Source organism: Oncorhynchus tshawytscha, linkage group LG07, assembly GCF_018296145.1.
Source record: "Oncorhynchus tshawytscha isolate Ot180627B linkage group LG07, Otsh_v2.0, whole genome shotgun sequence".
Taxonomy (NCBI): Eukaryota; Metazoa; Chordata; class Actinopteri; order Salmoniformes; family Salmonidae; genus Oncorhynchus; species Oncorhynchus tshawytscha.
In genome coordinates this window covers 7,403,404-7,418,490 of record NC_056435.1, presented here as the reverse complement: position 1 = coordinate 7,418,490, position 15,087 = coordinate 7,403,404, and the positions used below count along the sequence as shown (strand labels likewise).

General features: G+C 43.2%; 1 protein-coding gene across 2 annotated transcripts in view; it reads right to left on the bottom strand.

The window, feature by feature from the left end:
- Positions 1-551: 551 nt before the first annotated feature.
- Positions 552-15,087, bottom strand: part of LOC112253728 (gamma-aminobutyric acid receptor subunit gamma-3) — a 40,878-nt gene continuing 26,342 nt past the window's right edge. The window contains exons 6-9 of one of the 2 annotated variants that reach the window (XM_024425692.2): positions 10,955-11,092; positions 7,957-8,109; positions 4,734-4,942; positions 552-2,304 (exon numbers count right to left, since the gene is read on the bottom strand). In XM_024425692.2, coding sequence (XP_024281460.2) covers positions 1,993-2,304; positions 4,734-4,942; positions 7,957-8,109; positions 10,955-11,092 — 812 coding nt within the window. In that variant the 3' untranslated portion in view covers positions 552-1,992. The remainder of the gene's footprint in view (positions 2,305-4,733; positions 4,943-7,956; positions 8,110-10,954; positions 11,093-15,087) is intronic. The other variant, XM_024425693.2, reaches the window with a different exon arrangement.

The window sequence follows — 15,087 nt, the reverse complement described above, 5'->3', positions numbered from 1 at the left end:
CCAGGGGTATCCATATTCCGTGGTGAGCTCCGGGACCGTATTCAAAAAGTATCTCAAAGTAGGTGCTGATCTAGGATCAGGTGTCCCCTTTGCATATGATCTCATATGATCTACACTGCTACTCTGAAATGTTGTGAATACAGGCCCTGAACAATAACATCTGGTTATTTCTATATGGGGACACTAATTGTATAACGATCTACTCTGCAATAGACATGAATCGTGTGTAGAGTTAATTTCCTTCTGTGGGAATAAAAGGGTCTGTTTTGGATTTCCTTAGCCTACTTCCTAATAGGAATGATTATTGTGCATAATGACTTTTCATTTTCTTGCCTCCCTACTTCGAAACAACAGGATGCACAGTGTGAGGTTTAAAGTGTGCTATCGCAACCACATCAGAGACAAAACCATTCCTGCATTTTGAAATATATTTCTATCTAAATAACTACAGTGTGTGTGTGTGTGTAAGTAAGATCACAGTTTGCTAATGATTCAAATGACCTACATGTGAATGCAAGCACCTACACACATGTGCACACACACACTCCAGACCTTGAGCAAAGATAATTTTATTAATTTAAGCAATACCACAGACTGGATTCTCTAAAAAGCATAGCTGGTTCTCTCAGATCTGCTGTAACAAAAGGGTGCGTTCCATCAGACTTAGAAAATAGTGTTTGATTTATTGTAAATACATTATATCAAACTAAGACACTTATGAAGTGCAATATTTGTGTTGTTATACAGAGTTGAAAACCACTATTTGTTGTTGGTCTAAAGTATGATCTACATTCAACTATGGAAATAGCATGAAAACATCTCTCACATACACGTTCTCTTAAAACATAGAATACAGGATACTACCATACTTCTAAGTCACACCACTGCAGAAACAACAGTGTTACTTACAGTAAATAAAACTATTTTTAACTCCAAAAACACACCTTTCACAATTCTTTGTGATGTTATTATCTGTTTTCGTACAACAGCTACTGTATGATGAGCTATACATGTTCTTACTCAATAAAATAGCAATAGTGTTGCTGGAGAGAAACCATAAAAAATTTATTATTACTGTACTGAATACTAGCACAATATATACGGTACTGTATTGACCCAAATGCTACCCTGGCCCTCAGCCTATGATGTATTGTCGGCCTGCTGTATGGAGATAAATGTATGTCCACATTCTGTAAATTAATTAAACCACATCTCAATATTACTTTAGTTTGAAACCTTACCATTCCTTGTCCTCAGACAATGTATTTAATTATCAAATAGTCTATTAATACTCTCTGGAAAACTCTGTTACTAAAGAAAACTTTCTTAGATACATTATTTTACAAAAGTAGTATTTTCATCTTTCAATTATTATGTTATGGTGTGTTGTAGGTATACTATGCATGTTCTTGTTGTATATCACCCTTGGTAGGAAACATAATTCAAATGTTTATGATATAAATGTATATTAATCTAAACCAAATCAATGTTATCAATGACCTAATATTTAAGATCCTGTTGATGTCTAAAATAAATAATATTGAGGTTCTATATATTTCAAATGGCTTGCGATGACTATGCAACTAACTAAGAAATACAAAGCAACAATAGAATCATTTCATAGTGCAGTCCATCCTAACTATTGATTGTTTTTAATGAACAGTATAGCATGCGTTGAAATGGCGGATGTGGGATAACCTATGTAGGAAAAACTCCAAAGCTTCTAGTCCCCTTATTGCACCTCTGTATAGGTGATGGCCCCTTCCTGAAGAAGGCACTATGGATGCTTCATTATCTCTTATCTGACTAGCATCCTGGTGTTAGGGTCTCACAGCTGTCTATTGGTTGGCTACACTAACCCACCAACCAATCAAGTGCCAACGTGCACAAAGCTGCCACTGAGTGACATCTTATGTCTTGTGACATCTCCTCTTCCCATGTGAGTCCTTCCATACTTGTCCAAACGAATTCTATCAAATCCAACTGAAACTGCTAAAGGTAGAGATAAGAGACCCAGTAGACGATGTTGAACAGGAGGAACGACGTAGGGAAGAAGACTCTCGAGTAAACGTCCAGTTCCTTAATGTCGACATGGATGCGTCCTTTCCTCCACCCTCCCCCCTTACACTCCTCGTAACAGCAGAAGAAGCTCTGGCAGTCCTTCCCGTCCAGACACTCGTACACGTCCTCATAGTCCTGCCAGTATGAGTAGTTGTTGTTCAACGGTACCACGGTGGTGGGGGACCTGGGCCCCATGTCTAGCATCGAGTAGGTCTGTGGGAGGGGACAGAGGAAGGCCATCTCCTTAGATGTGTAAGCGATAAAGGGAGAGAAAGAGAGGGAGTGTGAGAGAGGAGGTAGGGCAAGAAATGTGGGGAGGGGGCAGAGGAAGGAAGACCTCATACAGGGATGCAGCTTAAGCCCCACCCTCTTCAACATATATATCAACGAATTGGCGAGGGCACTAGAACAGTCTGCAACACCCGGGCTCACCCTACTAGAATCTTAAGTCAAATGTCCACTGTTTGCTGATGATCTGGTGCTTCTGTCACCAATCAAGGAGAGCTTACAGCAGCACCTAGATCTTCTGCAGATTCTGCCAGACCTGGGCCCTGACAGTAAATCTCAGTAAGACCAAAATAATCGTGTTCCAAAAACGGTCCAAAATCGCCAGGACCACATATACAAATTCCATCTAGACACTGCTGCCCCAGAGCACACGAAAAACTATACATACCTTGGCCTTAACATCAGGTAACTTCTACAAAGCTGTAAACAATCTGAGAGACAAGGCAAGAAGGGCATTCTATGCCATGAAAAGGAACATAAAATTCGACATACAAATTAGGATCTGGCTAAAAAATACTTGAATCAGTTATAGAACCCATTGCCCTTCATGGTTGTGAACCAAGAATTCACAAAATGGGACAAACACCAAATTGAGACTCTGCATGCAGAATTCTGCAAAAAAATATCCTTGTAAAGCACCAAATAATGCATGCAGAGCAGAATTAGGCTGATACCAGCTAATTATCAAAATCCAGAAAAGAGCCGTTAAATTCTACAACCACCTAAAAGGAAGCGATTCCCAAACCTTCCATAACAAAGCCATCACCTACAGAGAGATGAACCTGGAGAAGTCCCCTAAGCAAGCTGGTCCTGGGGCTCTGTTCACAAACCCAAACAGACCAAACAGAGCCCCAGGACAGCAACACAATTAGACCCAACCAAATCATGAGAAAACAAAAAGATAATTATTTCCAATGTGTCAAGTAATTAACAAAAACACAGAGCAAACTAGAACACTGTTTAGCCCTAAACAGAGAGTAAACAGTGGCAGAATACCTGTCCACTGTGACTGACCCAAACTTAAGGAAAGTTTTGATTATGTACAGACTCAGTAAGCATAGCATTACTATTGAGAGAGGCCGCTGTAGGCAGACCTGGCTCTCAAGAGAACACAGACTATGTGCACACTGCCCACAAAATGAGGTGGAAACTGAGCTGCACTTCCTAACCTCCTGCCAAATGTATGACCATATTAGAGACACATATTTCCCTCAGATTACACAGATCCACAACAAATTCGAAAAACAAACCCAATTTTGATAAACTGCCATATCTATTGGGTGAAATACCACAGTGTGCCACCACAGCAGCAAGATTTGTGAACTGTTGCCACAAGAAAAGGGCAACCAGTGAACAACAAACACCATTGTAAATACAACCCATATTTATGTTTATTTATTTTCCCTTTTGTACTTCGTTACAACACTGAATATGTACATAATATGACATTTAAAAATGTCTATTCTTTTGGAACTTCTGTGAGTGTAATGTTTACTGTTCATTTTTAATTGTTTATTTCACTTTTGTATATTATCTACTTCACTTGCTTTGGCAATGTTAACATATGTTTCCCATGCCAATAAAGCCCCTTGAATTGAATTTAATTGAGAGAGGCAACAGGGAGGGGGCGGGGGGACAACAAAAGCCAGACAGGAGACAATAAATACATGTGGGCAAACAAGGGAGAAAGACAGATGGAAAGATGAAAAGAGACAGAGAGAAAGAGATGAAGAGAGAAAGAGAGCTGATTCGTTGTGAGTGGAGCTGTGCTGTCATGCATTAAAGCTCCGCAGCGGGCCGTGTCCTCCCACACCCAGCAGGACGCTGTCATAGCCCAGGCAGGCAATGAGATAGAACCCCTCGGCTTTAGTGCTCTACCTAAGCTGGGACTCACTCACTGGCTCGACAGCACTTACACGACATGACATGATGACATGACACGGCATTTACCAAGTACACTCTGTGACCGGTAGCTAGTGCAAGAGGATGGATATATGAAGGCTGGGGGATAGACCAGACCTCAACCCTCACCGGGGGGGCAACCTCCCAATTTGCTACCATGCAGGCCAGAGACACTGACTGCAATACTATCACAACCCGTGCACAGTGCGACTGATGCAAGAGGATGGAGATATGAAGGATGGACTAGACCTCCACCCACTGAGACCATAATCGCTACCATGGCTAGAGCTATTGACTGTGACAACACACACAACCTCGGTCCATGTCTATAACAGCATTACACTGCATCGAGAAAAGTTACACTGTTTCGTCATATGGAGGAAAGGTACACAATTACATGGTACGGAGGAAAAGTACACCATTACATCGTATGGAGGAAAGGTACACCATTACATCATTACATGGTACGGAGGAAAGCTCACCAGTCTCTGTGTCTTGTTTGTCTTGTTGTAGCGAGGCTTCTGTGCCCTGTAAGCGTAGTAGTTTTGGATGGCGTACTCCATCATGGCCGCAAAAACAAACAAGAAGCACACAGTGACGAAGAGATCCATGGCCGTCACATAGGAGACTCTGGGTAGGGAGGTCCTGGCCACTGTACTAAGGGTGGTCATTGTCAACACAGTGGTGATACCTGAAAGGACAAAGTCAGCATCATAACACAGATTGTTCACCTAGTTTGCTTGGGGATTCGAACCAGCGACCTTTCGGTTACTGGCCCAACACTCTTAACTGCTAGGCTACCTGCCACCCTGTACTAGCTGTTTGATATCGCTCTTGGCAAAACGACTGCAATATTTTTCTCTGGCAATAGTCTGAATATATTTAGCAAATACGTTAAGATATTTGATCAATTACCGAGGGTTTTAGCTTTAGAAATAAATGGACGTTTACATCAATACATTGTCAGTGCTTAAATATACTGAACAAAAATATGAAGGCAACATGCAACAAGTTCAACGATTTTACTGAGTTACAGTTCATATGAGGGGCCCTAATCTATGGATTTCACATGACCCGGCAGGGGTGCAGCCATAGGTGGGCCTGGGAAAACATAGGCCCACCCACAGGGGAGACAGGCCCAGCCAATCAGAATGAGCTTTTCCCCACAAAAGGGCTTTATTACAGACAGAAATACTCCTCAGAGGATCCCGTATGTGAAGAAGTCGAACGTGGAGGTCCAAGACTGGCGTGGTTACACGTTGGTCTGCGGTTGCGAGGCCAGTTGGACGTACTGCCAAATTCTCTAAAACGACGTTGGAGGCAGTTTATGGTAGAGAAATGAACATTAAATTATCTGGCAACAGCTCTGGTGGAAATTTCTGCAGTCAGCATGCTAATTGCACACTCCCTCAAAACTTGAGACATATGTGCACATTTAAAAGTGGCCTTTTGTTCTCTCCAGCACAATGTGCACCTGTGTAATGATCATGCTGTTGAATCAACTTCTTGATATGCCACACTTGTCAGGTGGATGGATTATCTTGGCAACGGAGAAATGCTCATTAACCCATTTGTGCACAACATTTGAGAGAAATAAGATTTTTGTGCTTGTAGAAAATTTCTGGGATCTTTTATTTCAGCTCATGAAACATGGGACCATCCCTTTACATGTTGCATTTATATTTTTGTTGAGTATATATAGTGAAAAGTGAGCTAAATGTACCGGCTGAGATTTTGCATGTATAGAGCCTTTGATATAAAGTGATGGGTGTGACACGCACACACACTCATATGCACACACACTCTATATACAGTACACACACACACACACACTCTCTCTCTCTCGCTCTTTTATGCACATCACCAGGAACCTCTCATTTGATGACTGAATGTGGTGCTGTTTCCTAGCAGTTACCATGGAGACAAGAAGGCCCATCTATTTTGAGCTGATATTTCATACTCAATCCCCCCTTCCTTCAGACTCTGCTGGCCACGATGATTACCTTCACCTATTTCCCTTACCTTCTATACATACTTTGGCACTTAGTCAGCAGAGTTCCTTCTTAACTTTCAAACAGGCAAGGTGTAAGAGCAACTTCAACTGTTTCCTCCAAATAAAATGGCAAAAATGTAATAAATGACAAAAAGGTATCGTAAAAAATACAATAAAGAACAGAAAATAATAGATACAAAGAATGCATGTGGAAAGATGTCAGTACACCTACACTAAATTAGGGACACACAGACCCATAGATGTCATATGAACAGATACAGCACATAGAAAATAAACAGAAAGAACATTGTACAAAGATAGTCTACAGTGCTGTCGTGACACAGAGAAAGAAAGAGAGAGAAAAGAAAGTGACAAAAAAGAGGGAGGGGGTCACACTGTATGAGTCACTGAACTGAGCATCCCTATCCCTTACTCCCTGTCAGGTATAGCCTGATAGTCATTACCATCTGTGGTGGCCCTTACTCCCTGTCAGGTATAGCCTGATAGGGCCACCACAGATGGTAATGACTTACTCCCTGTCAGGTATAGCCTGATGGTAATGACTATCTGTGGTGGCCCTTGTGAACCTGGCTCTTTGGGAATGTCACCCAGTACACCCCGTCACTGCCACCAAACCACACTACACCCTCAGGGGGCACCTGCATGTCAGCACCTGCCTCCTCCTTAGCCCCCTACCACCACCAGCCACTCTGACATATCTCCTGCTCTTTGCAGTCAGAGCCCATTTTCCTTATCACTCCTCTTTCTTTTCAACCCGCTATCGATCAGCGGGGAGGCCCGGAAAATCAACGCTGCGCTTTTGTGCCCCAGAATAGACACTAAATGACTTCTTTTGTCAACGAGAATGGGATATTTATCTTTACTCCTACAGTCAGCATCCTTACCTGTTAGCAAGGGGAAAGACAAACATGTTTCCGGGCGTATCTTTGTACGGTGTCGTAACAGGTGTCAAGACTGCCGAGGGAGACTATTCAATGTGATTGTGGTGGTTCAAGGATGGTTTGGTGATGAAACGGACTCGTTAATACACTTTAAGCTTCGACTTGTTTAACCACCATTGCAAATGTGGTTGTGTTGTCACTTAGTTAAAGGTCATGTATAATGCTAATACTGTAATTTGGACAAAATGTGATATATATGACCTTGAAGACAAAAAATGACTTGGTCAAGGTCACCTACAAGAGCTGTCTGGAGGAATTGAATCGTACTTACCGCAAAGTTCAACTCAAACTCCAAATCACCTTCAACTACATAATCCAGACGAATGCACATGCACTAATGGAAAGCATGCATCGGGGGGAAAAATCATGAATGAATTACAAGCGTAAACAAAAAAGGTGATTGTTAAGCCTTGATGAATTACAAGCACATCGCATATACAAAATAAAATGGTACAAGAATCTGAAAAGCAGAACATAACATTGCGTAATTGGTCTCTGGTCTAAACAATAAAATATCGATTTTTCATGCAATCTGCCATTGTGGTACCCTTCTTTTCAACCAACCAGCTAGACTCAGCCGTATTTTTTCCCCTTACAGAATAACACATGCGGAGGTAGTCATTTCTGAACACATACAGTGCACTACATAAACACTGGTGGAACAGGTTTGATTGCATCCTTGGGGTTCTTCATCTACTTATTATCACATCAGTGTGTATCCTGCCAAATGGTATTCTTCAGATCAGGTACCTAGTGCTGTTCTGGCAGGGGCGGCATCACTATTGATCCAGAAGGAGACCCAGGAGAGCACCACGGTGAGGATACAGGGGATGTAGGTCTGGATGGTGAAATAACCCATTCTCCTGCTCAGGTCAAAGTACACTGTCATGACCACATAATCACCTGGGAGAGGGGGCGAGAGGGGGCGAGAGGGGGGGAGGGAGCAAGTTAAGGAGGAAGAGAGTGGGGGGGGAGTGAGGGAGAAAAAGAGTGATTGAGGGAGAATCAGAGCGTCAGGTGGAACAAGAACAAGCCAGCATGGGGAGGGAGAGAGGGGTGGAGGGTGGGAGAAAGAGAGAGATTGAGGGAGAATCAGAGCGTCAGGTGGAACAAGAACAAGCCAGCATGGGGAGGGAGAGAGGGGTGGAGGGTGGGAGAAAGAGAGAGAGAATCATGAGATATAGCATCAGGGGGAACCACAGAAGATGGCACCATACACAATGCTTCAGGGAGTCTACTTTGGTGGGTTTTGAAGAGGGATGCTGTAACAATAGAAAGAAAGGAGGCAGATATAACAGCGGTAGAACCAGAAGTCCCTGATGGCAAGGTGGCATGGGAACTGTCCACTCGCCATTTTCCTCATTACCACGCTACAGCACAATACCTATTCATTTCATGCTGGATGAAAAAACAACAAGAAGAAATTTAACGCTTTGTTTTCCCGAGTTTGTCGAGATGTAAATTAATGACATGCTATTTTTAGCTGCAGGAGCAAGCTAGCTAATCATCATGCAGCATGATGCAAGCTGGGAGTCAAGAAAAAGGGAAAACAAGATGAGAAACGTCTAATTTCCTTGAACAGAACTGAGGGAAGATCTGTGGAAGAACTCTGGCTTTCATGAGTTCTCCACTCAGAACGTGGACTTGTGTCACAGTGCACCATACGCAGAATACATCATTTATTGGATCACCTGAGTTTTCTAGACAAGTCTTCAAGACTTTCTTTTCAAAATGGATATCAAATCATCATTCTCCAAAAGGAATAAAGTACAGCATGAACAATGTCACCTATGAAATTTGAGAATAGGGTCAATATGGGTTAATTACAGCTTGAGGATTCATACACGAGATCAATTTATCAGCCCCTTAAAACGCTGCTACATTAATCTTCGATGCTGTCACGAATGCATTAAAAATGTATTGCAAAGTCATTCCAGCAAGCACCACTCATGAGTATAATTAGATACCTGTTTGTAAAACACGACCTTAGTCGCAAGGAATGATGGTTGGAAATAAATAGATGTAGAATTCAGTATTAAAACCAAACCACATCCTAGGCCTCTGAAAATCATTTAAGTGAATAATTAAATATTTTGAATCTTTAATCCTGATGGTTTGTATAAAAATATGTTTGCCTTTATACCGGATGGGACTACTGATAAGCTTCAAGCAGCCTACAGAGAAACAATATGTTAAATGTCACATTGAATTATGAAAACAGGTAAATGCACTTTCATTGTGCACTATTTTATTACACAGTGAATGATAAAGACAACGTCTACTCCCTGAGCACTACTCTTAAGTTCACTACCACCACAATACTACTCCTACGTCTACTACCAAAGTACTACACCTAAGTCTACTACCACAGGACTACTCCTACATCTACTACCAAAGTACTACTCCTAAATCTACTACCAAAGTAGTACTCCTAAATCTACTACCAAATTACTACTCCTAAGTCTACTACCACAGTACTACTCCTAACACAGAACCCAAACCGACTGCGCGCATGCGCTATGGTGCATACATTTATTTTGTCCCCCCACACCAAACGCAATCACGACACGCAGGTTAAAATATCAAAACAAACTCTGAACCAATGACATTCATTTGGGGGCAGGTCGAAAAGCATTAAACAAGTATGGCAATTTACCTAGTTAGCTTGCACTTTCTAGCTAATTTGTCCTATTTAACTAGCTTGCTGTTGCTAGCTAATTTGTCCTGGGATATAAACATTGGGTTGTTATTTTACCTGAAATGTACAAGGTCCTCTACTCCGACAATTGATGCACACATAAAACAGCCAACCGAATCGTTTCTAGTAATTTCTCCTCCCAGGCTTTTTCATCTTTGAACTTATATGGTGATCGCATCTAAACTTTCATAGTATTACTATGACGACTGGCAAAACAGTTTCTTTCAATCACCCACATGGGCATAACCAATGAGGAGATGACACATGGGTACCTGCTTCTATAAACCAATGAGAAGATGGGAGAGGCAGGACTTTCAGCGTAATCTGCGTCAGAAATAGAAAGGCGTTCTATTTTAGCCCTTGGCATTGCAGATGCTCGTTGGCGCGCGCGAGCGAGCAGTGGGTGCAATAATTGAATAACTTTCTACATTTATTTTGCGACGCTCGCGCACGGGACGTGTCCGGTCTGGTCAGCATGTTAGTCTACTACCAGAGTACAGCTCCTAAATCTACTACCAAATTACTACTCCTAAATCTACTACCAGAGTACTACTCCTAAGTGCAATTTCAACCTGTTTTCTGCCCTGCCAAATGCTGTCTTTGTCATTTCCATGGGACAATAAAACTACATATCTTGACTATCTTCCAAGAAAAGGTATTGTCTTTGCTCTCTGGCAATATCTTGCAAAACTGGCAAAGCAATTGTCTTTGCAATGCGATAGTTTACAAAGACTGGAAAAGCAATTGACTTAATCCAGAGTGGTGGCACCAGACCTCAAGACACCAGCTGTTAATGCCTGCTGTCTCCCGCTGCTAACAGACAGGAGAATATGACAGATCATTTACAGTAAATGTAGATCATTTTATTAAAAAACAGCTAAAAATAGCACTTTGTCCTTTTTCCTTGGAATCGGTATCTAATCATTCAGAGAGAAATGGGATGGAGAACACAGGAGCCAGTGAAGGGCTGTGATGAGGATTTATTTTATTGGTTGTGAAAAACAGGTCAGCTGTTTGGGTATTAAATGTACGATAACTAATTTACTGTACCTGCTGTTGTTTTTAGGACGTCTGTGGTATTCCGCAGGCCCATAAAGTCAAACTGGTAGAGGCGCCAGTACTTCTGGTCTGAGGTTTCGATGGAGTTCCTTTTCCATCTGTAAATCATTTCATCCTTGGGGTAACCATCTGTAAGTCAAGTAAACACACAGTGACCCTGTGACCCTATGGTAGCATTTCATTCTAATAAAATAAGATTTATGCTTCAATCTGACAATGTACATGTTTCATTGTAAGCACAAGCATTTCGCTACACTCGCATTAACATCTGCTAACCATGTGTATGTGACAAATAAAATTTGATTTGATTTGATTGTTTGATGGGTCTTACTGGCCATATTCCTATGTATGTATTATATAACCTACTAATTGCATACTGTTAAATACACTTAAATACGGGAACAGCACACGCACACGCCGGCACACACGCACACACACGCACATAGCACCACTAGACCTTTAAAAAGTAAAAAACAGGGCCATAGTAAAGTGCTGTAAGAGCAGATGAAAAGGGACAGAACCAAGTGTAATGGGATACTTTGAGTTACTGTGAGAGTTGTGTTGATGCTAGAGTTGACCTTCCCTTTTCACAGAAGTGTGTGTGTGCCTCTGAAATCTAATTTGAAAGCCATGCAACGGAAATGAATCACTTCATTGTGCTCTGATGATTTCAAGCAGGTGAACTGTATCCCATTGACATGTTATTATGAGGTGTGTATCTCACACACATGCACAAAGCGACAATGTTATTCACATTAGCGAAAGCTACAACAAAGGGAAGCTGGTGAGATGATGTGGAATGTGCTGAGTGCATGTCCATATCTTAGAAACTATTATGCCGTGAAAGTACAATACAATAACGAGGAGGCAGAAAGCTATGTTTAGGCTAGGGCTCAGCTGCAAGTTGGGTATCAGGGTTTGGCTCTGGAGTTGGCACTGCCTCCTAAAGGTGTGGTGTCCAGGGCATCCAGGCCAATGAGAAGGGGGCTGCAGCTTCATGCCCCTGCAGCTGATCCACATGGCTGCGGTGCACTTTACTGTCAGGCGTCCGAGTCCTGTAAGAGGCCGGTCCAGTGGCTTCTTCCACAACTGCAAGGACCTACATAGGGCCTCGAGAGTAGTTCCTCATGTACACAGACTCGTCAAGTGGAAAACACCTTAAATGATCACAGCCCCTGTCTGCATCACCCTCCTGCCTTAGACGCATGTCACTTGCCATGTCCGGGTGCAGCTGATCTAAAGCAGTTGTCAATCGCCTGTTCGTTAACAGCTCGGCTGGAATCTTGCCAGTAGACACCGTCGTAACATGTTGAGACAGCAGGAACCTTGACAGTCAGGCCTGCCAGTCACCCACCAAGATATAGATCTTCCTTGGTTGTCTGAACCATGTGTTCAGCTTGGCCATTTGAGGACGGATGATATGGGGCTATGGTGAAATGTCTGATTCATTTACACCCAGCAAACTCCTTAAACTCAGTAGAAGTGAAGGCAGCTCCATTATGACACCAGGACGTCACACAACCGATGAATGGCAAACAGCAAATGGCGGGTTCTTATTACAGCACCACAGGGCATCAAGATAACCATGGCTACTTCCATGCACTTTGAATGGGAATCTACTATAATGAGAAAAGTATTTCATTTGAATTACCCAGAAAAGTCCATATGAAGACAAGCATTTCTTTGTGGTCCACTCCCATGGGTGCAAGGCAGCCTTGGGTGAGCAGGGTGTGACTCCTGACAGGGAACAGAGTGACGCACCACAGCCTAAATTTCCATGTGCATCCCGGGCCACCACACATATCTCCGTGCCAGTGCCTTCATCCTCACTATTCCAGGATGCATATCATGCATCATGGAAAAGACCCCCTCGCTCGCCATGCCAGGTACCACAACCCGACTGGCCCACAACACACAGTTCTTGTGAACCAACAGCTCGTTCCGACGATACCATTGAAACCCAAACGGTCTGCCAGGAACCTCAGAGGCCCATCCATGCAGCAACCAGCGAAGCACTCGGGACAGGACAGGATCCTTGAAGGTCAGTGCGGCTTTCCTAGAAGCATGGAGAAGGGCATCGGGCACCACCTTCTACAGCATCCCTTCCCAGGGAGGTGGTGGCTCAGACAAAGGGGTAGTGAGTGACAGGCAAATCAGGGCATCTGCATTAGCCAACTGCTTCATGGATGATAGCAGAGCTCATAACTATATCCCAGTACTCAGACTCCATCTGACCATGCAAGTGAAAATATTTTTGGGCATGGGCTTCATATGATGAAGCACACCCATCAAGGGCTTGTGGTTGGTGTAGACCACAAAATGGCGACCTGACAAATACTGATGGAACTTCATGACAGCAAAAATGTTCGCCAGGGCCTATTTATCTGGGTGTGCATACTACTGTTCAGCGACAGTTAGGGTCCGAGATGCGTAGCACACAGGTGCTTCCCAACCATCATATTCCACATGACTAAACAAAGCCCATATGGAGATTCATCACAGACCAGTAACAGGGGTTTTCTATTATCATAGTGGGCTAGCAGCCCATCTGCTTGCAGCAGCTGCTTAGCCTCTTTATAGACTTCTTCATGAGCGGCCAGGTCCAGTAGGCGATGCCAGGGCTGTAGCTTTATCAAGCAGGAAGCAGTTGTAAAAATTGAGATGCCTCAGAAACGACTGAAGCTCAGACTTGTTCTGGAAAGAAGGTGCCTCCTTAATGGCCTTCACCTTATCCTGGGTTGGTCTCACGCCTTCCTTGTCAACGTGGAACCCCAGGAACTCAACACTGGGTGCAGCAAAAATGGACTTCTCTCTCTCAGGCTGTGGCCCCCCCATGGGTACTATAGACAACATACTTCTCAGGGTCTGGGTGACAGTTTACCAAGTGTGTCTGTTGTGTGGTCCTAGTGGGCATGAATGAACTGCCTGAGGCCTGGGACTGGGACCTTTGTCAAACAAAGTCGAGCTATATGTCCCCTCCGTTTACAGTAGTGACAGGTTGCAACCCTAAACCTACAGCTGTTGGAATTATGAGCACCTCCACATCTGAAACAGGCTTTGAAGTCATCTCTGGACTCCGCCCCCTCCGTGCGCACCGGCCTACTACGTTCAGCGAGATGAATTACAGGAACAGTCGGAGGACCTGGTCTTTCAGGGTGAAGCAGGCAGGCATTATTTGCAGCAGTCTCAGCTGCCAAGGCTTTTACCTCAGCCACTCTAAATATCAGATTGGGCTCAGCCAATAGACTCATCTAACAATTCTGTCAAGCAGCATTGGCTCCAGTGCACCGAAAGCCTGCGCAGACCAGCAATGAAACTGGAGATATTCTGATTTGCCTTTTGGTTTACAATTATGAAAATAAAATCTCTGCACAATTTCTGATGGATCTAGGCTGAAAGGCCACTTCAAACATGTCACTATGTGGGTAGAGAACCTAATGTACACTGAACAAAAATGATAAACGCAACAATTTCAAATACTGAGTTACAGTTCATATAAGGAAATTGGTCAACTGAAATAAATTAATTCGGCCCTAATCTTTGGATTTTACATGACTGGGAAAATTGATACAGATGCCTTAAAAAAAGTTAGGGGCGTGGGTCAGAAAACCAGTCAGTATCTGGTGTGACCACCACTTGCCTCATGCAGCGCAACACATCTCCTTTGCATAGAGCTGATCAGGCTGTTGATTGTGGCTTGTGGAATGGTTTCCCACACATCTTTAATGGCAGCCCACACCTCTTCAATGGCTGTGTGATGTTGCTGGATATTGGCAGGAACTGGAACACGCTGTCGTACAGATCAATCCAGAGCATCCCAAACATGCTCAATTGGTGAAATGTCTGGAGAGTATGCTGGCCATGGAAGAACTGGGACATTTTTAGCTTCCAGGAATTGTGTACAGATCAGTGCAACATGGGACCATGCATTATCATGCTGAAACATGAGGTGATGGCGGCGGATGAATGGCATGACAATGGGCCTCAGGATTTAATCACAGTATTCAAATTGCATTCAAATTGCCACCAATAAAATACAATTGTGTTTGTTGTCCGTAGCTTATGCTTGCCCATGGGGCGCTCTGTTCACAATGTTGATGTCAACAAACTGCTCGCCCACACGA